The sequence below is a fragment of the Oncorhynchus mykiss genome, chromosome 26, assembly GCF_013265735.2.
Source record: "Oncorhynchus mykiss isolate Arlee chromosome 26, USDA_OmykA_1.1, whole genome shotgun sequence".
Lineage (NCBI taxonomy): Eukaryota > Metazoa > Chordata > Actinopteri > Salmoniformes > Salmonidae > Oncorhynchus > Oncorhynchus mykiss.
The window spans coordinates 12,318,196-12,342,579 of NC_048590.1; the positions used below are offsets into that span (position 1 = coordinate 12,318,196).

At 42.7% G+C, this 24,384-nt stretch overlaps 1 protein-coding gene across 1 annotated transcript in view; it reads right to left on the reverse strand.

Moving 5' to 3' along the window:
• The window catches only part of LOC110506257 (MAM domain-containing glycosylphosphatidylinositol anchor protein 1), a 381,559-nt gene that overhangs the window by 280,064 nt on the left and 77,111 nt on the right, over positions 1 to 24,384 (reverse strand). The window contains exon 3 of the mRNA XM_021585690.2: positions 15,118 to 15,257. Coding sequence (XP_021441365.1) covers positions 15,118 to 15,257 — 140 coding nt within the window. The remainder of the gene's footprint in view (positions 1 to 15,117; positions 15,258 to 24,384) is intronic.

Here is a 24,384-nt window from a genome sequence, read left to right on the forward strand (position 1 = left end):
TTTATGATACAAGAATAAAACTGTTTATACTAATACTAGATACCTTAAGCGAGAAGGGGGGGGGGGGGGGAGACAAAGGGACTTGAATAGTTCTTTAGGGTTGGGGACTTTTACCTTGTATTTGAAGGGTTTTATGTTTTTTTTTATATATACACTGTATACATATTCAAGGAATGAAAGATGGAAGGCGTTGACAAGCTTTTCCATTTATTGGACTAAAATAATGATCTTCAACGAGGAACAAAAGGCATAAACTAATGGCTGTGAGGTACAGAATTGGTCACCCAGGTAGTTTCTCCAGGTTGTGTCTGCATTAGCCTCAGCTCCAGGTTTCACTGATGTTCTCGAAATACCTTCATCCCGAAGGTGAGGTGAAATCCTGTGGCAGAGGCTATGTCTGCATTGATTCCTTAACTGCACAGCCCATTCCGCTGGCGTCCCTGTGCTGCACAGCTATTTTCAAGTCTCTCCAGAGATGTTCAAATCCGGGCTCTGGCTGGGCCAATCAAGGACAGTCAGAGACTTTTTCCGAAGCCACTCCTGCGTTGTCTTGGCTGTGTGCTTAGGGTCGTTGTCCTGTTGGAAGGTGAACCTTCGCCCCAGTCTGAGGTCCTGAGCGCTCTGGAGTAGGTTTTCATAAAGGATCTCTGTAGTTCGCTCCATTCATCTTTTCCCCGATCCAGACTATTCTCCCAGTCCCTGCTTCTGATAAACATCCCGCAGCATGATGCTGCCACCACTTACTTCATCACCTTAGGGATGATATTGGCCAGGTGATGAGCGGTACCTGATTTCCTCCAGACATGACGCTTGACGTTCAGGCCAAAGAGTTCCATCTTGGTTTCATCAAAGCATTGTTTGTCATGGTCTGGAGGTGCCTTTTACTGAGGAGTGGCTTCCGTCTGGCCACTACCATAAAGCCCTGATTGGTGGATTGCTGCAGATGGTTGTCCATCTGGAAGGTTATCCCATCTCCACAGAGGAACTCTAGAGCTCTGTCATTGAGCTTGGTCACCACCCTGACCAAGGCCCTTCTCCACGTGTTGCTCAGTTTGGCCAGGCAGCCAGCTCTAGCAAGAGTCTTGGTGGTTCATAACTTATATTTAAGAATGATGGAGGCCCGTGTGTTCTTGGGGATCTTCAATGCTGCAGATATTTTTTGGCACCCATCCCCAGATCTGTGTCGACACAATCCTGTTTTTTTGCTCTGACATGCACTGTCAACCGTGGGACCTTTTTATAGACCGGTGTGTGCCTTTCCAATCAATTGAATTTACCACAGGTTGACTCCGATCAAGTTTCAGATACATCTCAAGGATGATCATTGGAAGCAGGATGCACCTGAGCTCAATTCGAGTGTCATTGCAAAGGGTCTGAATACTTTTATGTAAATAAGCAATTTTGTTTTTTGTTTTTTTTGCAAAAGAAATCTAAAACCGTTTTCGCATTTTCATTATGGGTTATTTTGTGTAGATTGAGAGATAAAAAATCATGTAATCCATTTTAGAATAAGGCTGTAACGTAACAAAATGTGTGAAAAGTGAAGGTCTTACTTATTTAAATGGCTCAAAATGGGTTTGGAAAACACAGTGGCCCAAAAATGCCATATCACGTATCCTTTAAACTTTTAGGAGAAAAGTGGTGAAGACATGTGCCAAATTACTGTTTTCATAAATGTTTTCATGGCTAGTGTCAAGAGTAATATGGGTGTTCCTTGAATTCTACTGATTGCAATGATGCAGTGCCTTTAGAAAGTGTTCATACCCTTTGACTTATTCCACATTTTGTTGTGTTACAGCCTGAATTCAAAATAGATTAAATAGATCATTTTCTCACCCATCTACACACAATACCCCACAATGACAAAGTGAAAAAGTTTTCGGAAATGATTGCAAATGTTTTAAATTAAATACAGAAATTTGCCATTCATATAAGCATTCACACCCATGAGTCAGTGTTAGATGTCACATGTTAGAATCACCTTTGGCAGCGACTACAGCTGTGAGTCTATCTAGGTAAGCCTCTAAGAGCTCTGCATACCTGGATTGTGCAACATTTGTACAGACTTTTGAAAATGCCCCAGCTATGTCAAATTGGTTGTTGATCATTGCTAGACAACCATTTTTAAGTCTTGCCATAGATGTTCAAGCAAATTTAAGTCAACATTTTATCTCAGCCACTTAGGAACATTCACTGTCTTCTTGGTAACAACTCCAGTGTATATGAACAACTCCAGTGTCCAAACATTAAAAACACTTGCTCTTTCCATGACACAGACTGACCAAGTGAATCCAGGTGAAAGCTATAATCCATTATTGATGTCACTTGTTTAATCCACTTCAATCAGTGTAGATTAGGGGAAGAGACAGGTTAAAGAAGGATTTTTAAACCTTGAATCAATTGAGACATGGATCGTGTATGTGTGCCATTCAGCGGGTGAATGGGCAAGACAAAATATTTAAGTGCCTTTAAATGGGGCATGGTTTTAAGTGCCAGTCGCACTGGTTTGTGTAAAGAACTGGAATGCTGCTGGGTTTTCACTCAACAGTTTTCCATGTGTATCAAGAATGTGTATTTGGCCTTGTGTTTTAGGTTATTGTCCTGCTGAAAGGTGAATTTGTCTCCCGGTGTCTGTTGGAAAGCAGACTGAACCAGGATTACCTCTAGGACTTTGCCTGTGCTTACCTCTATTCCGTTTGTTTTTATTTAAAAAAACTCCCTTGTCCTTGCCGATGACAAGCATTCCCATAACATGATGTAGGAAATACTGTATGAAGAGTGGTACTCAGTGTTGGATTTTCTCCAAACATAACACTTTGTATTCAGGACATAAAGGTAATTTCTTTGGTAAATGTTTTGCCATTGTACTTTAGTGCCTTATTGCAAACAGGATGCATGTTTTGAAATATTTTTATTATGCACATGCTTCCTTTTCACTCTGTCATTTAGGTTAGTATTGTGGAGTAACTAAAATGTATCTAGCCTCAGTTTTCTCCTATCACAGCCATTAAACTCACCATTGGCCTCATGTTTCCTTACTATCTTGCAACTGAGTTAGGAAGGATGTCTATATCTTTGTAATGACTGGGTGAATCACATTTGCAAAAAACTGTAAGTTGGCGTACGTTTTCTCTACAAAAGATTTAAAGGATACTGTAAGGACCGGCGCTGGAGAAGAGATGCAGGTACAGGGAGTTGAACATTTAATGAGGAACAGCGTTAGAACCAGGAAACAAAAATGAACAACGAACATTAATCCTGAAGCGGGGAACAGATATAGGGGAGGTAATGACAGTGATTGAGTCCAGGTGAGTCCAATCATTTCTGATGCGTGTGATGGGGGGGAAGGCAGGTGTGCGTAATGATGGTGGCAGGAGTGCATAATGCTGCGGAGCCTGGCGCCTTCGAGCGCCAGGGAGGGGGAGCTGGAGCAGATGTGAAGGATACGTATGTATGGCATCTTTGTGTTTTCCAGACCCCCTAAAAAATTGTAAGCCATCATTGGTCTGTATGTACCAATTATTTATGGCGATATGGCCAAGTGAATCTATTCCAATATGGCCCTTTGCAGCTGGTTGGCGGCTGTATATGGCGGCAGGCTAGCCTAGTGGTTAGAGCGTTGGACTAGGAGGTTGCAAGTTCAAACCCCCGAGCTGACAAGGTACAACTGTCGTTCTGCCCCTGAACAGGCAGTTAACCCACTGTTCCTAGGCCGTCATTGAAAATAAGAATTTGTTCTTAACTGACTTGCCTAGTTAAATAAAGGTAAAAAAATATATAAAAAAATATAAAAATAAAAAAAATATATATATATATAAGCCCTCGAGCGGAGCAGCGTTCTACTGACATGAACTTGATCAACAAAGTTGATTTCACCTCTTCATGCCACACACTAATTATCAGGATTGCCCTGATAGGCTCATTAACATCTTTAATTTGTATTTAAATCCTGTCATGCCATTTCTTCAGTTCTTTCCAGTCGCTAGCGTCCCACCTCGACAACTTCCGGTGAAATTGCAGAGCGCCAAATTCAAATTAATTACTCTAAATATTTAACTTTCATGAAATTACAAGTGCAATACATCAAAATGAAGCTTAACTTGTTGGTAATCCAGCCGCCATGTCAGATTTCAAAAAAGGCTTTACGGCGAAAGCAGACCATGGAATTATCTGAGGACAGCGCTCAGCCACAAAACATTACAAACAGTTTGCAGCCAAGTAGATTAGTCACGAAAGTCAGAAATAGCAATAAAATAGCAATAAAATGAATAACTTACCTTTGATCTTCGTATGGTTGCACTCACAAGACTCTGACATTTTGTTAAGTACTCCAATGGCTAAAATGCGGTCACAAGAGGCAGACGAAAATTCCAAATAGTATCCGTAAAGTTCGCAGAAACATGTCAAACGATGTTCATAATCAATCCTAAGGTTGTTTTTAACCTAAATAATCGATAATATTTCAACCGGACAATAGCGTCATCAATATAAAAGAAAAACAAGAAAGGCGCGCTCTCAGTCGTGCACAGTAACCAGCTCTGGGGACATCCCAGGGTCCACTCACTCAATGTGGTAATTATCAGTTCTGTTATACTCACAGACAATAGTTTAATAGATTTGGAAACTTTAGAGTGTTTTCTATCTGTCACGGTCGTTGTATAAATAAGTGGACGGCGAAGCGTCAGTAGAGTTCCACATATTTATTATAGTGAAACTTCCCAAAAGAACAACAAATTAACAAATGTGTAATACGTAGCGCACCTAGGCACTAATACGAAACAAAACAGTTTCCCACATCGCAGTTGGGAAAAAGGACAAACTAAGTATGATCCCCAATTAGAGGCAAAGATTATCAGCTGTCTCCAATTGGGAACCATACCCAGACACCAACATAGAAACACAATACCTAGAACCCCCCTAGTCACGCCCTGACCTAAAACACCATAGAGAACCCTGAGGGCTCTCTATGGTCAGGGCGTGACAGTTTCTCCCCCTCCCCCAAAGGTGCGGACTCCGACCTCAAAACTAGATGGGGAGGGTTAGGGTGGACAACTAGCGTTGTTGGTGGTTCCGGTGCGGGACGTAGCACCCGCTCAGACCGCGGATCCGGCCATGAAGCTGGGCTGAACGCCATGCCCGGACTGGGCACCGGCGCAGAGGAAGGCTCCGGCCATGGAGTGGGACTGGACGCCATGCCTGGACTGGGCACCGGCGCAGAGGAAGGCTCCGGCCATGGAGCGGGACTGGACACCGTGCCTGGACTGGGTATCGGTGCAGTGGAAGGCTCTGGTCATGGCACCGGCGCAGGAAGCTCCAGGCAGCGAACCGTCGCTGGAAGCTCTGGACTATGAGCCGTCGCTGGAGTTTCCAGGCTGTAGACTGTCGCTGGAGACTCCGGACTATACACGCACTGGTGGACGAATGCGGGGAGCCGGCACAAGACGTACCGGGCTGGGAAGGTGCACTGGAGGCCTGGTGCGTGGAGCCAGCACAGGTTTCACCAGACTGATGACACGCTCTTCAGGGCGAGTGCGGGGAGCCGGCACAGCTCGTACCAGGCTGGGAAGGCACACTGGAGGCCTGGTGTGTGGAGCCAGCACAGGTTGCACCGGACTAATGACACGCCCTTCAAAACGTCTGCGCTACAGCATACTCCTAGCCAACATCTCTCTCCGATATCCCTCCTCAAACTCCTCCATCGACTCCCAGACCGTCTCTGGCTCTCCCCTCACCTCGGCCGACTGCCACTTGTGTCCCCCCAAGATTTTATTGGGGTTGCCCTTGAGCTGTTTGTTGCCACGGACCCCGGCGTCTTCGCTGTCCTCCTTTACTCCTCGGCGACTCCCGCCAAGGAAGGAGCTCGCATCCACCCAGTATCTCTTCCCATGTCCAAATCTCCTTCACCTCCTGGGCATGCTGCTTGGTCCTGCAATGGTGGGATATTCTGTCACGATCGTTGTATAAATAAGTGGACCAAGGCGCAGCGTGAGTAGAGTTCCACATATTTATAATAGCGAAAATTCCCAAAACAACAAAGAATTAACGAACGGGCAATACGTAGTAGTTATAGTTATTAAGACATGCTATATCTGTGTGTTAATTTTAGTGGCTCACAGCTCCAGAATTGTTTCCCATAGCTGCTAGACTATTGTAAAAGTTACCTCAATATGACCTCCATGAAGGTCTCCAGTATTTTATGATCGGAATTATTGCAGGTCATTTTGATGTTGTTTGGAATGTTTTTACCCTATTTCCTTATAACAGGAAATCCAGATGGCAGATATTTTATGAAAATGGCCACCCTGATTGACCGGCAGGCTTCTGAGACTGCCTCCAATCTTTAAAATGTTGCTTAAGGCATTAAGTATTAGTGTTCCCAGTGTGATATTTTGTATCATAAAATTGAACAATTATTTTACCTATCCGCTGGACTAGATTTAGTTGAATAGCACAGGGACACCAGCGGTGACACCAGCGGAATGGGCTGTGCAGTTTAGGAGTCAATGCAGACCTAGCCTCTGCCACAGGCTTTCACCTCCCCTTTGGGATGAAGGTATTTCAAGAACAACAACAGTGAATCCTGGAGCTGAGGCTAAAAGCTTGTCAATGCCTTCCATCTTCCATTCCTTGAAAATATATAAAAACATTTAAAAAACATGAAACCCTACAAATACAAGGTAAAAGTCCATGACAAAATATCCCAGTCCCTAAAGAACTATTCAAGTCCCCCCCCCCCCCCCCCCCTTCTATCTCCCCCTCCTCTCTTATCTACCTAACTAAACCAAATCCTTGACCCTTCCGGATCTTGGAGGGTGAATAAAATCTCTGTTGACTTGATGTAGGGCTTTTTGCCTGTTTCACCCGCTTGTCCCTAAATGTGGGAAGGATAGAGAGATAGGTGGAGAAATGATTGGATTCCTCTCTGTTCTGTATGGATTACGGCGTGACCCCGTTTTCAATCCAATCTTCTGGGACGAAGGTAAACAATCAGTCTTGATAAAGGATTGGATAAATCCTCAATCAGAGCCATTCTCTGTAAAGCAATCCCTTTATTGCCCAGGCTAACATGGCTAAATTGGATCCTCTCGGAGAATGAGAGGGAGGGGAGAGATGGGGAGAATGGGATGGTGCCCTTGCTCTCTTCCCAAATTCGGGAAGACTCATGGTGCAATTTCCAATGGCTGGAGACTATTGTTGGCATGCAGAATTCTGTCTTTTAAATTGATAGTAATCGCAGCAGGATATTGTTTTTAAGTTATGTCATAATGCATACTTTTAACTTCTTGGTGACAGGGGGCAGTATTGAGTAGCTTGGATGAATAAGGTGCCCAGAGTAAACTGCCTGCTACTCTGTACCAGATGCTAATATATGCATATTATTAGTAGTATTGGATAGAAAACACTCTGAAGTTTCTAAATCTGTGAATGATGATGTCTTTGAGTATAACAGAACTCATATGGCAGGCAAGAACCTGAGAAAAACACAACCAGGAAGTGGAAAATCTGAGGTTTGTAGTTTTTCAACTCAGCCCTCTTTTCTTTTTTTTACCTTTATTTAACTAGGTAAGTCAGTTAAGAACAAATTCTTATTTTCAATGACGGCCTAGGAACAGTGGGTTAACTGCCTGTTCAGTGGCAGAACGACAGAATTGTACCTCCCGGTTACTAGTCCAACGCTCTAACCACTAGGCTACCCTGCCGCACCATTGAAGATACAGGGTCAAATTAGTTATGTTTCACTTCCCAAGGCTTCCACTAGATGTCAACCATATTTAGAACCTGTTTTGAGGATTCTGCTCTAATGGAGGGGCTCATAAGGGCTCTTTGAGTGAGTGGTCTGGCAGAGAGGCACAGACTCGGTCTGGCGCGCTCACGTGAAAGATAGCTACGTTCCACTTCATTTGTGAAGACAAAGGAATTGTCCGGTTGGAACATTAAGTTTTATGTTAAAAACATCCTAAAGCTTGATTCCATACTTAGGTTGGCATGTTTCAACGGGCTGTAACGGAACTTTTTGAACTTTTCATCCAACGTTTGGCGCGACCTGAACGCGCTTTTGGATTTGTTTCCCAAACGCCCTACAAAAGAAGATATTTGGACATAACTGACGGACATTATCGAACAAATCAAAATATTTATGGTGTAATTCCTGGGAGTGCATTCTGATGAAGAGCAAAGGTAAGTGAATATTTAAAATGCTATTTCTGAGTAATGTTGACTACCCAATATGGCGGGTATCTTTTTGGCTGCTTTGTTGTCTAAAGGATGTTCTCAGATTATTGCATGGTTTGCTTTCTCTGTAAAGTTTTTTTGAAATCTGACACAGCGGATGCATTAAGGAGAAGTTTATCTAAAGTTCCATGTATAATAGTCGTATCTTTATCAATGTTTAGTATGAGTATTTCTGTAAATTGATGTGGCTCCCTGCAATATCACCGCATGTTTAGAACTACTGAACGTAATGCGCCAAATGTAAACTTAGATTTTTTATATAAATATGAACTTTATCAAACAAAACATACATGTATTGTGCAACATGAAGTCCTATGAGTGTCATCTGATGAAGATCATCAAAGGTTACTGATTAATTTTAACTGCTTTTTGTGACCCCTCTCTTTGGCTGGAAAAAATGGCAGTGTTTTTCTGTGGCTTGGTGGTGACCTAACATAATCGTTTGTGGTGCTTTCGCTGTAAATCCTTTCTGAAATCAGACACTGTGGCTGGATTAACAAGAATTGCATCTTTAAAATGGTGTAAAATACTTGTATGGTTGAGGAATTTCAATTATGTAAATATGAGATTTCTGTTTTGAATTTGGCGCCCTGCAATTTCACTGGCTGTTGGCGAGGTGGGACGCTAGCGTCCCGAATGATCCCAGAGAGGTTAACTAGTTTTCCTAGCTGAGAAAGTTGACTGCTATGCTATCCCTGTTAGGAATATATCATCAAATCAAATCACATTTTATTTGTCACATGCACCGAATACAATGGGTGTAGACCCTAACTGTGAAATGCTTGCTTCCCGAGCCATTCCCAATGATGCAGAGTTAAAAATAATAATACAAGTAGTAACACGAGGAATATAATACACAATAATAGAGCTATATACAGGGAGTACCAGTACCAGATCAATGTCCAGGAGCATGAGGTATTTGAGTATTCTGTATGAACATGAAGGCAAGGAAAAGTGATTAAGCATCAGGATAGATAATAATAAGAGTAAAATAAAGAACAGATAGCAACAGCATATGATGAGTGTGTGCAATGAAACATGGTGGAGCCCCAAAATTGCCCTCGCTGGAAGCCTGTGTTTCAGACATAAGGAAGTGGATGGCTGCAAATGTTCTACTTTAAAACTCGGACAAAACAGAGATGCTTGTTCTAGGTCCCAAGAAACAAAGAGATCTTCTGTTGAATCTAACAATTCATCTTGATGGTTGTACAGTCGTCTCTGGACCTGTCTTTTGACGAACATATCAAGACTTGTTCAAGGACAGCTTTTTTCGATCTACGTAACATTGCAAAAATCTGAAACTTTCTGCCCAAAAATGATGCAGAAAAATGTATCCATGCTTTTGTCACTTCTAGGTTAGACTACTGCAATGCTCTACTTTCCTGCTACCCGGATAAAGCACTAAACAAACTTCAGTTAGTGCTAAACACGGCTGCTAGAATCTTGACTAGAACCAAAATATTTGATCATATTACTCCATTGCTAGCCTCTCTACACTGGCTTCCTGTTAAGGCAAGGGCTGATTTCAAGGTTTTACTGCAAACCTACAAAGCATTAGATGGGCTTGCTCCTAACTATCTTTACGATTTGGTCCTGCCTTACATACCTACACGTACGCTACGGTCACAAGATGCAGGCCTCCTTACTGTCCCTAGAATTGCTAAACAAACAGCTGGAAGCAGGGCTTTCTCCTATAGAGCTCTATTTTTATGGAATAGTCTGCCTACCCATGTGAGAGACGCAGACTCGGTCTCAACCTTTAAGTCTTTATTGAAGACTCATCTCTTCAGTAGGTCCTATGATTGAGTGTAGTCTGGCCCAGGAGTGTGAAGGTGAACGGAAAGGCACTGGAGCAACGAACCGCCCTTCCTGTCTCTGCCTGGCCTGTTCCCCTCTCTCCACTGGGATTCTCTGCCTCTAACCCTGTTACAGGGGCTGATTCACTGGCTTACTGGTGCACTTCCATGGTGTCCCTGGGAGGGGTCCGTCACTTGAGTGGGTTGAGTCATTAAAACCAGTTATGCATTAGGGGGGCGCTATTAAAATGTTGGGGTGAAAAACGTTCCCGTTTTAAACAAGATATTTTGTCACGAAAAGATGCTCGACAATGCATATAATTGACAGCTTTGGAAAGAAAACACTCTGAAGTTTCTAAAACTGCAAAGATATTGTCTGTGAGTGCTACAGAACTGATGTTACAGGTGAAACCCAGATAAAAATCCAACCATGAAGTGCTTGGAGGTGACAATGGTGTCGAACGCTGAGCTGTAGTCTATGAACAGCATTCTCACATAGTTATTTCTCCTCTTGTCCAGGTGGGAGAGGGCAGTGTGAAGTGTAATTGAGATTGCATTATCTGGGATGGTGGTGTTAATGTGTGTCATGACCAGCCTTTCAAAGCACTTCATAATTACAGATGTGAGTGCTACAAGGCCATACTCATTTAGGTAGGTTACCTTAGGTTCTTTCGGAACAGGGACAATGGTGTTCACCTTGAAACATGCAATTACAGACTAGCACAAGGAGAGATTGAAAATGTCTGAAGACACTTGCGCGCTGGTCTGCGCATGCTTTGAGGAGGTGCCCTGGTATTCCGTCTGGCCCGGCGGCCTTGCGACTGTTAACCTGTTTAAAGGTTTTACTCACATCGGCCACGGAGAGCGAGTCACACAGTCACCCGGAACAACAGGGGCTTTCACTCAAGACTCAGTGTTGTATTCCTCGAAGCTAGCATAAACAGTCTTGTAGCCTCGCGTCTGCTTCATCAGACCACTTCCATATTGAGCATGTCACTGGTACTTCCGATGTTGAAATTAAGTGGTGCACAATTTACAAATTAGATTTCTGAGAATTATCTCCTAACAACTCCTGAGCCGCTGACTATCTCTGTTTGTTAAACTAATCGGGAAACGTACATCAAATCTAACAGGCTGTCTGTCTTGTCACATCGAGTGTTTTACAACTGCTTCAAAAAATATACATTTACCATGCTAGACACATCTACTCCACTGAAAAGTCTGTCCAACAGTTGATTATAAGTGTGTTGCTTACGGCTCAGTATGTCCAGAATATGTGTGTTTATACGAGTGGTCCCATGTGGCTCAGTAGGTAGAGCATGGCACTTGCAACGCCAGGGTTGTGGGTTCGTATTCCCACGGGGGACCAGTACGAACAAATGCATATCACTATAACCTATGCACTCACTACTGTAGGTCGCTCTGGATAAGAGCCTCTCCCAAATGACTAAAATATAAAATAAATAAAATATAACTTGTTTATTACATGTTATGTCACGCACACTGCATATGGACAACCTGCTCTCTACCAGGGTGGCCAGTTTATGGGAAGTTTGCTGATATGCATAAGATGACGGAGGGTGAGAAGGAGAAAGGGAGTAGAGGAGTAGAGGGGTTGATTGGGGATCAGGTATCTTTAGATAGCCCTCAGATTGCCACTGCAGGAGAAACTCAGTAGTCCCGGTGGGACGCGGCACAGACTCCCGCAGTGCCCCGTCAAACGCCATGACATCATCAGGTCACACATTCCAACGGAGAGGGAAAATCGGACACAACATCCCATCACATGGATACAGTGTATTTCGCTGACATTTGACAGCTGTTCAAAGAAGCCGTCCCTTATGTGTTCATCTCAACACCCTTCAATATGTAGTGAAGAGCATACATGTCTCAAATGGACACTTCAGGATTTTGGCAATGAGGCCCTTTATCTACTTCCCCAGAGACATACAAATGTATCCACAAGTGAGTCTGACTCTAGGGAAGTAGGAACTCCAGTCCAGACACAACACTGCTTCACAATGTAGAGGGGTACAAGAACAGTAATAATATCTGAAATAGAAGAAGTACTGCACCTATCACTTGTAATTCTGTCTGTCTGTCCATTCATCTGTTAATATGTCTGATTTCCCTTCTGTCTGTTCGTATGCCTGATTGATTGCCGTCTGTCCGATTGCTCTCTCTCTCTGTGGGTGTGTCATAATTCATAATTTCCCCTTTCGCAGCTGGTCACAACTGTCTTTTTTTTATGCAACCCCAAAAATAAAAACATGAGCTCCCTATTCTATGGCTATTTTGCTTAACTGATCTGTTACTCATAACGATTAAACCCACTTCATGGTGGCCCCTTTTGAATGAGAGAAGGAAGAGATTTTGGAACGTTTTCAAACCGCCAATTGTATTGCAGGTTAAAGGTCACATATAAGATAAACATCCTGGAGTTCGAAGCTAAATGGGATAGTGACATTCGTGTGTATGTGTGTGTCCATATTCGTATTCCGACCGTGAATGGAAGGCAGGTGGCGTGCCAGGTTGCCATGGCAATGCCTCAGTTAAGACACTACCAAGAGGAGGGGAGAGCTGAATGGAGGTCACCATGGTACTCTACTTACACACACAAACACACACTCGCACTACTCTGCATTCTCTTCCATCGGATTCCTCAGTAGGGAAAACACTCATACAACTCACACGCTCCATCTTTCTCTCTCCCTTTCTCTCTCTCTAACACAGTGTCTCGTTCATTCTCTCTATCACTCCATCGACAGTATCTTCCTTTATCTCTTGGTTTTTATCTGTCGATCCCTATCTCTATTTCTCTCAGTTCACTATTTCTCACTTTTTCTCTCTCCTCCCTCTATCCTCGATGCATTTAAAAGTCACACTCTGCAAGAATGGAAGGAGTTGACACAGATGATGTAGAAAAACTAAAGTCATTTGTTTTCCTAAACCTTGCTCTCAACGTCACTATGATTTACCATGCAATATTTAATTGAACTAAAAACGGACATTTCCCAAAGAAAATGTGTGTGCTGGCTGGTGTTCAAGTATGTTCATATTACAGCGGGCTGCTGATAGGAGGACGGCTCACAATAATGTCTGGAACGGAGCAAATGGAATGGCATCACATGGAAACCATGTGTTTGATGTATTTGATACCATTGCACCTATTCCGCTCCAGCCATAACAACAAGCCCATGCTCCCCAATTAAGGTGTCACCAACCTCCTGTGGTTAATAAGTAAGGTGGAATACAGTAATGTTCTTGCTTTCATCAACCACACTAAGAACTGCCTCAAGACCTCATCACTCATTATCAAGTAGTTCTAATACTAACACGTTGCCTAGGTGACACCATGTACACTATATAGCCAAGCCCTCACTGCTGCAGATCTAACGATAGCAAACTTTCTTCAAACACTCCCCAGAGAAGACAGCCAACCCAAATCATGTCTACCCTTTGTCTCACCTTGACTAGACTGACTTTTTCTAGCTTCCTTTCCTTTGTGTGTGTGTGTGTGCCTCCTTCTCACACTCTCACACATGCACAGGCAAATACTCACAAACACACTTAGAATTGAAACGCTGCTGAGCACCATAGCCCAAGGCAATACCAGCGCTGATAGTGAATGTAATATTGTTATTATTGTTTTACTTTCGGAAAGCGTGACCAATATAATCATTATTCAAAATACATGACTGCCACAGGCCCAGAAGGAACTGCTGTTGCTGTTGCAAATGACTGAATTTCACAACTGCTCCTCGACAAACTGAGATAGGAACCCTACTTGTGTCTATATTTGCCTAAATGTTTATTCTCTCTAACACTCGGCTATATGGAGGGGATGAAAGTTTGATTAAATTTGTGCATTTTTGTTTCAGAGCCAAGTCTAAATAAATAGGGATAGACTGTGTGCGTGTGTGTGCACTTGTGTTCGAAGTGTGTTGTATGCGAGTACATGTGCGTTTGTCGCAGACAAGAGTCAGGCACCATTCTACACAAGTAAAGCAGTGGTGGTTAATATATTCTGTAAAAGTTTGGGATTGAAGAAAGACCAAGTATAACATCTTCATGACCTCTAAAATAATTGGGTCCTTTGTACTGCCAAGGTTTCACTGTGGATCCAACTAAAGTATTCAAATATGTCTGAAAGTGTCTGTATATAGGAAGGAATATGTATGAGAGAGCGATGGAGAGAGAGAAGAGGGAGTGATAGAAAAAGGGGGAAAACAGAGCGAGAATGAGAGTGAAAAAGGAGAGAGATGCGGAGAGAAAGAAACAGAAAGCGAGATTGGGAGTCAAAGACAGAGAGAGAGAAAGATGCAAGTGTGACTTGTGTGACTTGACTTCTAAAACTATGGTTTTGGAATGCCTTAGCGATATTTACAGATGTAGGCTATTTCATGCCAATAAAGCACCTTAAATAGAAATTGGATTGGAAGAAAGAAAAAATGCATCAGTCCCTGAGAGGACAGCACATGAAATGTGTTGGTAGGGGGTTAGATGACTCAGGGAATCAGGCAGAGGAATCTGCTGAGCCAGTTTGGGGTTAGTAGATGACGTGGAGGTGGGGGTGCGGGGGCACAGACACACACCCCTGTTTTATTCTCATGCCACCAGACCTGTGGGTATTCCAGGGGAGCACGCTGCTTTTCATCTGTCTTACACACACACACACACACACACACACACACACGGTCTAAAGTCAGCTTGATCTGCATTAGTGCTCAAAAGTGCTCTCAAAACAGACAGCTCACACCAGACTCAGAGCTCTCCTCTGTAGCTTTCACCACATGGTGAGATCTGAGAAAGAGAGAGTGCTTTTTAATATGCACTTTAAAGCTGCTCCTTGGTCAAATACAGGGGGGTTGAGAACACTGTGTGTGTATGTGGAGGTCAGAGAATTGGCATTGTGTGATTTGTTGGTTTGATGGTGTATCTAAGATGGCTTTGCAAGCCCCATGTTTCTCTACTGGTGTTGCAAGCCCCATGTTTCTCTACGGGTGTTGCAAGCCCCATGTTTCTCTACTGGTGTTGCAAGCCCCATGCTCTACCAACTGAGCCACACAGTCATGTTATGATATGGTACCTGTGGTTGTGGGTGTCCTTTGACCAGACATTGTAGCTCCAGGCGGTCTCCCTCTCTGATAGTGTAGATCCTCTCACTGATGTTGTCCTCCTTCACCACGCATGCCTGGCCCGCGTGTGAGATCTGGGCATTGGCAGGGGCTGCGTCAACACAGGAGAAACAAAAGAGAAAGGGTCATATTTTCAAACGAAATAACAAATATGTTTTTGTTTTTTGTAAGGTACATGAAAGTTTTATGGCGTTCCTGGAAAAAAAAATATTGTATATTACAGTTGGAAGCCCCATATTCAGACACCCGAATAAAAATGTTTATTCATAATTCATAAATCATAATCGTCACAGAAAATATGCTGTTATTTCTTAAAGAATTTTGTGAAGTTCTATCCCTAAAAAAATAACAAATAAAGATTGAACTAATCACAGGCTTGGTGAGTTAGGTATGTTAGTGTTGGGCTAGAACAAATGTTCAGTGCACATCCATTGGATTGAGAAGCACTGAATGAAGTGACAGGTTGAAGAGAACCCCAGTAGACACCAATGCCTCAAGAACTAGGACCGAAGACATCTGACTTATGACGTAAAACAGCCTACGAGGCTCGTCACAGAAGGTGGTCAAGATTGCGTGCGAGTTGCTTCATGTAACATCAGCCTGGGCAGGATTTTTACATTTACATTTGAGTCATTTAGCAGGTGATGGGGGACAGGAGGTAGGTGGGGAAGAGAGGGAATTGAGACAGAGACAAGGAGAGAGAAACAGCAGGTGATGGAGAGGGAAGAAGAAAAGAAGATAGAGAGAGAAAAAAAGAAAAACACTAAGGACTACTCAGCAACCACTGTAGGGAGAAAAAAAGAGGGGAGTACAATCCCAGGTAACAATTATAGGGAGAGAGAAAGAGAGAAATGTGGAATGTTACCTGTAAAGTTCCCCTAATGTTTGAGTGTCCAGTTTTCCGTTAGTTAGGGAAACATTCTATCTACACTGAACAAAAATACAGTATAAACTCAACATACAAAGTCCAATGTTTCATGAGCTGAAATAATAAATCTCAGAAATGTTCCATTTGCACAAAAATATTATTTCTCTCAAATTTTAAACACAAATTTGTTTACATCCCTGTAGTGAGCATTTCTACTTTGCCAAGATAATCAATCCACCTCACAGGTGTGGCATATTAAGAAGCTGATTAAACAGCACGATTATTACACAGGTGCACCTTGTGCTGGTGACAATAAAAGGCCACTCTAAAATGTGCAGTTTTGTCACGCAACACGATGCCACAGATGTCTCCAGTTTTGAGGGGGTGTGCAATTGGCATGCTGACTTCAGGAATGTCCAACAGAGCTATTGCCATATAATTGTATGTTAATTTCCATACCATAAGCCGCCTACAACGTTGTTTTAATGAATTTAGCAGGACGTCCAACCGGCCTCACACCCGTAGACCACGTGTATGGCGTTGCGTGGGCGAGCGGTTTGCTGATGTCAACATTGTGAACAGAGTGCCCCATGGTAGGGGTGGGGTTATGGTATGGGCAGGCATAAGCTACGGACAATGAACACAATAGCATTTTATCGATGGCAATTTGAATGCACAGAAATACCGTGACAAGATCCTGATGCCCATTGTAAGGTCTTTTTTTTAAGGTATCTGTGACCAATAGATGCATGTCTATGTTCCCAGTCGTGAAATCCATAGATTAGGGCATAATCAATTTATTTCAATTCACTAATTTCAGTAAAATATTTGAAATTGTTGCATGTTGTGTTTATATTTTTGTTCAGTATTTCAATTGACTGATTTCCTTATATGGACTGTAACTCTGAAATTGTTGCATGTTGTGTTTATATTTTCTTTCAGTATATGTTAACAAAAACTTAGGAGAAAAATTTAGGAGAATATTCCCTTCGTGTCAAGCAGAACGTATCTAGAACATGGTTGTGGTTTGCTATATTAAGCAGGCAGATAGGCATCCTGTTACTGTTCAATTGAACATTAAAATGGGCAAAACGAGTGACTTAAGTGACTTCAAGCGTTCTATGATTTTCGGTGCTGTATCCAGTATCTCAGAAATGTCTGCCTTCCTGGGCTTTTCACGCCCGACAGTGTCGAGGGTTTACCGAGAATGGTGCAACAAACAAAAAACATCCAGTCAGCGGCAGTCCTCTGGGCGAAAACAGTTTGTTGATGAGGGAGGTCGAATGAGAATGGCAAGAATTGTAAGAATCGTGCAAGCTAACAAGAGTGCCACAAACAGACAAATAACACCACAGTACAACAGTGGTGTGCAGAACAGCATCTCAGAACGCACAACTCATCAATCCTTTTCATGGATAGGCTATGGCAGCAGACAGCCACACTGGATTCCACTCCTATCAGCTAAAAACAAGAAGAAGCGGCTCCGGTGGGTACACAATAACCAACACTGGACAACTGAGGAGTGGGAAAACATTGCCTGGTCTGACGAATCCTTGTTCCGGTTGCGTCATGCTGATGACAGAGTCTGGATTTGGCATAAACAGCTATGGAGTCCATGGACCCATCCTGCCTGGTATAGGCTGGTGGCGTACTGGTGTGGAGAATGCTTTCCTGGCACAAGTTAGGTCCCTTGAGCAATTGAACAAAAAACTTTGACACCATCCTGAATCCATGCCCCAAAGAATATGGGCTTGTCTGGAGGCAAAAGGGTCTCCGACACGATGTCAGTTATCAATTCATTTGAGTATTCTCTCATCATTGATTTGATTTACTTATTTCAACAACTTAAGGGCTTTCTGTAGAGTTGTCAAAATTGGTGGGGCATATTAAGTTGTTTTAATGACACTCCTGAATCACTATGATAAATACAGTTTTTATACAGTTCTTGAGTGTAGTTTTAAGAAAGCTGAAATTTACTTCAAAGTGCAATCAGCCTATTGCTTACACCTGTCAAGTTGTTTCAGATCTACACAAATTCCAAGGGAGGAGGTTAGGGTTTCTTCTGGACAGGGTGTAACTATACTGGCCCAATAACACATGCCCTATAGATATCCCTTGTTGGGACAGTGTTTAGGGTGCTGGTGGCCTGGGTTTGAGACCCGCTAGGACAGTCACCCTACTCTCACGTTCTTAGCAATGTTAATGTCATTATTTGGCAACAGTTACAGCACACCTATCTGATATCATTCAAATGAGTTTCTCATTGAAAGATGGGAATCTGTAGAATTCTAGACAGCTGAGCATCTCAAAAAGAACTCTGTCGTTTTTTAAAAATACACACCATATACTCAAGAAAATATTTTATTGATCATCGTGATTCAGGAGCATCATTGAAACAGGTTAATATGCCCTAAAAACATTGAACAATTATACAGAACCCCCTAAAATGCTGAAATAAGTCAATCAAATAAATTATAAAGAATAAAGAATAGTCAGATTAACTGATACCTGACATGGACATGGTGGCGTTGCAGGAAAATCGGAGTACCGTGAACCAAAAGGTTGTGAGCTCAAATCCCAGGTGAGGAAATGTTGAATAATAATTACTGTATAAATGAACATGCCCAATGTAATCAAGTGTGTCAAATATGTAAGTTAGAAGCACATTGTGTCTGAGTATCCCTTGCCAATAGACAAAGGCCTATGAATGGATCAGTGGTTAACCAATCAAGGCCTTGACTGGTTTGGCAACAGTAACAAGACGTGCTGTGTAATTACATTTTTTGGGGACACAATATTGGGGGAACATTAACCTTTTCACGTGTGACTTCCAAATATATCTAACAGTCCCCCTTGCATGAACAGTTTGAAATGAGGTGTTTTCTGCCTCGTCAATAATTCACATAGAAGTCGGCCATTTCACTGTGGCAGGCAATTTACGTTTCAGGGATGCTGTGCTAATGTAAGGCGAGGATTAGCTAGATGAGCCAGACAAACTTCTCTCTTCGATGAGAGCCCAAGCACTCCCCCAGTGTTTCCCCAGATCAAGTATACAGACATTTGCACATCTCCAGTCAGAACAGAACCTGCATTAACTTTTTCCCCCTGGTGCATTTTCCAGCTGGGACTGACATTTCTTTCGTTGTTGTTTTCCTTACTGATAACTTTGGACATGTGTGCATTCCTATCAAAGTAAGTGCCTTATTATGTTATGATTATAGTTTCTGTATATCGTGTTGTCGCTTCTAGTGTAGCACACAGAATGTATGTACAGTGCATTCGGAAAGTATTCAGACCCCTTCACTTTTTCCACATTTTGTTATGTTACAGCCATATTCTAAAATTGACTAAATCGTTTTTTTCTAAACACAAAATTCCTCGTAATGGCAAAGCAAAAACAGGTTTATAAAAATGTTGGCAAATGTATAAAAAAAAATAATAATGAAATATTTCATTTACATAAGTGTTAAGACCCTTTACTCAGCTGCTTCAACAACCACACACAAAGCCTCAAGTCTTCTCGGGTATGACGCTACAAGCTTGGCACACCTGTATTTGAAGAGTTTCTCCAAATCTTCCCAGCAGATCATCTTAAGCTCTGTTAGGTTGGATGGGGAGCTATTGTCATGTATCTCCAGAGATGTTCGATCAGGTTCAATTCCGGGCTCTGGCTGGGCCACTCAAGGACATTCAGAGACTTGTCCCGAAGCAACTCCTGAGTTGTCTTGGCTGTGTGCATTGGGGTCGTTGTCCTGTTGGAAGGTGAAACGTTGCCCCAGTCTGAGTCCTGGGCGCTCAGGAGCAGGTTTTCATCAAGGATCTCTCTGTACTTTGCTCCAATCATCTTTCCTTCGATCCTGACCAGTTTCCCAGTCCCTGCCGCTGAAAAATATTCCCACAGCATGATGCTGCCACCACCATGCTTCCCTGTAGGGATGGAGCCAGGTCTCCTCTGCCTCGACACAATCCTGTCTCGGAGCTCTTCGCACAACTCCTTCAACCTCATGGCTTGGTTTTTGCTCTGACATGCACTGTCAACTGTGGGACCTTATATAGACAGGTGTGTGCCTTCCAAATTATGTCCGATAAATGTACTTTACCACAGCTGGACTCCAATCAAGTTGTACAAACATCTCAAGGATGCTCAATGAAAACAGGATGCACCTGGACTCAATTTCAAGTCTTTATCAAAGGGTCTGAGTACTTATGCAAATAAGGTATCTGTTTTTTATTTTTAATACATTTGCAAAAATGTCTGAACCTGTTTTTACATCATCATTATGGGGTATTGTGTAGATTGTTGAGGAAAAATAACAATGTATGCCATTTTAGAATAAGGCTATAATGTAACAAAATGTGGAAAAAGTGAAGGAGTCTGAATATTTTCAGAATGCATCGTATGCATGTACATAATGTATTCTGTGTGTATTCCTTTATAATCGCGAACACGCAAGGTACTACTTTGTAAACTTTATGGTTTGATACTCAACTGTGCTTACAGTATCTTGCTAGCTACAATACTAATGGCATTCGGTTGTGTGGTATACTTTGAAGCTGCGCTTATCATGACCATGGTCTGTGTATGAATGTGGCCTGTTTAGCATAGCTCTGCCCTGCCCTGCCTCCTTGTGGAGCCCTTGTGGAGCTCTTCAGTTACTGTGTCTTTCTGTTTCTTATACATTTGTTCAATTGAACCTTTATTCAACGAGGCAAGTCATACATATACAGTGGGGCAAAAAAGTATTTAGTCAGCCACCAATTGTGCAAGTTCTCCCACTTAAAAAAATGAGAGAGGTCTGTAATTTTCATCATACATACACTACAACTATGACAGACAAAATGAGAAAACAATTCCAGAAATTCACATTGTAGGATTTTTAATGAATTTATTTGCAAATTATGGTGGAAAATAAGTATTTGGTCAATAACAAAAGTTTATCTCAATCCTTTGTTATATACCCTTTGTTGGCAATGACAGAGGTCAAACGTCTTATGTACTTCTTTGTAATATAATAGTACTTTCAGAAACCCCGCACACAAACAGTATTGAACATTATTTGCCAACATCATAACTGGAGGTGGGTTGAGGTCAGATTGTCTAAGATTGAGGTCAGCTTTTGTATGCTAGCAACATACTTCTATTACATACACTCCTTTACAGTTTTACTGGGGAAATGAACAGCAAGAAAAGACACATAGGCCTATATGTAATGGGTGTATTTTATTGAAGTAATTGGTAGTGGTTGAACAACAAAAACTGAAACTAGTTTTACTAGAGGAAAAAAAAACCCAGCAAGAACAGACTTACAACTTATTAATATGCATAACCGACATTTCAATACTCGTGTAGTGATTGAACAACAATTGTTATGCTGTCACTACTTCTGTGAATATCTGAACATTGCATCCAAAAATAAAACGCTCGCATTGAGGACATAAAGTTGTGTTTGTGCAAAATGTTTCTGTGAAAAATCAGTGTGGCCAGCTCAAACACGGACTGTTGCGTCAATCGAAACTAGACGTTCTAATGAAGTGTTGTGATCACACCGGTTTGAGCTTATGCTGCAGTGACCACTGTAGAATGATCACACCCGTGTGTTCGTACACATCAAATGGTAAATATCTTGTTTTCTGAGAACATGGCAACCATGTTCCTTGTATGTTTGGCGGGACATTGATAGAACATTCTCCTAACCCCTGAGAAAACTGGACACATGAATGTTCTTGCAATGTTCCCATGACACGTGTCTAGAACATTAATGAGTTATACACTGAGAACAGGGCAAACATGTTCTGTGTACAGTACTGTATGCTTGGTGGGATGTTGATAGAATATTCTCCTAACCTACAGGGAACTGAACACATGAATGTTCTTGCAGCGTTCCCATGAAACATGTCTAGGATATTAACACCTTAAGTTTCTGAGAACATGTTAACCACGTTCTCGGCAAGTTCTATTTGACATTAGCCTCTCTGCGCACGGAACTCGCTAGCGGGCTGAAATTCCACAACATACGGTGATCGCTACATAAATAGTCCTATTAAACATTCATGAAAATACAAGTGTCTCACATGTATCGAAAGCCTAGAATCTTGCTAATCCAACTGCGTTGTCAGATTTAAAAAAAGATTTACTGCGAAAGAATACGATGCGATTATCTGAGCATAGAGCCCCATAAAAATCAACTATTTCAACCAGCACAGACGTAACATAATCACAAACTGCATTAAAATATGGTCTCTGGGAAACATTCCTATGAAAATGTTAGTTAATCACCTACTGAGATTCTTAAGGGAACGTTCTCTAAAGTTGTGGGAACATTTGCTGTTAGCTGGGATGATGTGATTGTTATCGATGCGCGTTTCCCAAAGTAAACAGCCATTCAAATGTACACACTAATAGAGACCCCAAACTTATACGCTCCTAAAATCAGATCCTCTCCCCATAATGCCAACCCCATTGCCACAGAGTAAAATAATATATTATTAGCATACTGTATTAGCATGTTAGCCCAGCCATAACCAGCGAGAGGCAGTAGCATAGCAGCCCCATGGCCCAGGGCCCCTCACTCGTCTGGGGCAGGCCTGGAGCGACAAGGCCCTTGACAGTTATAACATTGTTTCAGCCTGACACAGGCAGCATGCCACATGCTAACCCTCTAACCTGGCATGAGCTTCACAGTATGAATAGTAAGAGAAGAGAGACCGGGGAGGGGGAGTGGGTGTAATATGGTGTAACGCTCCACACTCTACTGCCTGCATCAGTGCGTGTGAGTGTGAGTGTGAGAGAAAGGGAGAGCGAGAGAGAGAGAGAGAGATAAGTTGTGTTTGTGTGTTATGGAGAAAGGTGTCAGTGTGTGTGAGAGAGGTAAAAAGAGTGTGTGTGTGTTGCGGGGGTAGGGAAAGGGAAAAACACATTTGAATCAGAGATGTGCTCTGGCGCCCGTTTAGCAGTTTTCGGTAATGGCACATCTTGTCAGGAAGTATCAGTGGACCGCTACACTGGGGTGATTATGACATGGCAGTGGCCTGTTTTAGCATATGCCGCTGCTATTGATCTCTCCCTCTTTCTCTCTCCCTCTTTCGCTCTTCTACCTTCTCCATCACTCGCTCTCTCTTTTACTCTTTCTCTCAGTTTTACTCTCTCGCACTCCATCTCATGTCGAGGTCAACTTATGAAACCTCTCTGCCCACTGCGATTGCCCAGAAGGTCAAACAGGTCTGCATTAGGGAGATAGAGAGGACACAAGGTGGGGGGTCAGAGGAGACATAGGGGCAGAACCTTTGTGGCAGGGCCATAGGCGGTGAGGGGTTAACTCGACAACTCAACTTTGAGGTGAGTGCACAGGGCAAGGCTGATTAAAATTGTGAATAATTGTCCTTTTGAGCTCATTAGCACGTTGGCGCTAGCGCAGCCTCTCCAGGGGGAGAGCGTATGAACCACATCGTGCGGCTCCTCCACTACTCTTGCCTCAGGCTAGAGGCAGTCTAACCGACTCCAGCAGCCAGTGCTGGTTAAAGGTATATATTTAGGAGAGAGAGCGAGAGAGAGCGAGAGAGAGAGAGAGAGAGAGAGAGATAAAAATATAACACCAAAATATATCCTATTCATGTACCATACTCACCTTTCCATCTACCACATGATACAAACCAACATCACAATACCCAAAACAATACCCACTTCTACAACTGTATATCTCCAAAAAAATCCCAAAACTCTTCCCAATCCCAAACATCACATTAAACAGATACTCATGGTCCACTCTATCAAAAGCCTTCTCTTGATCTAAAGAGACCAGTCCAAAGTTCACATTAGAACCTCTCTACAAGTCCAACATGTCCCTGATTAAGAACAAGTTGTCCGTGATTAGGCGTCCCGGTACACAATATGTTTGGTCCTTATGTACTATAGAGTCCAAATGGGACTTCAGTCTTTTAGAGAGGTCCTTGGCAAATATCTTGTAGTCCGCACAGAGTAATGCCACAGGCCTACAGTTCTTAAGTTCACACAAGTCCCCTTTTTTGGGCAGGATAGTCAGAGCCTCCTGACGACAGCTCATCGGCAACTCTCCTACCCCGACGCATTCACGCAACACGCAAAAGAAGTCCTGTCCAATTATTCCCCAGAATATTTTATAAAACTCCACTGGGAGTCCATCGACCTCCGGTGCATGACCGGGGGACATCTGGGTTACAGCCTCTGCCAGTTCATGGGACAACAACGTAAAGCTCTTGTAAGAGCTTTACATTGAACTTCCAATAGGCTGACTGCCGGGGCCCTGGTGAAATAGACAGCCGAGCCATGGTTATGTGGTGATCCGAAAACCCCACTGGGAGAATGGTAGCGTCC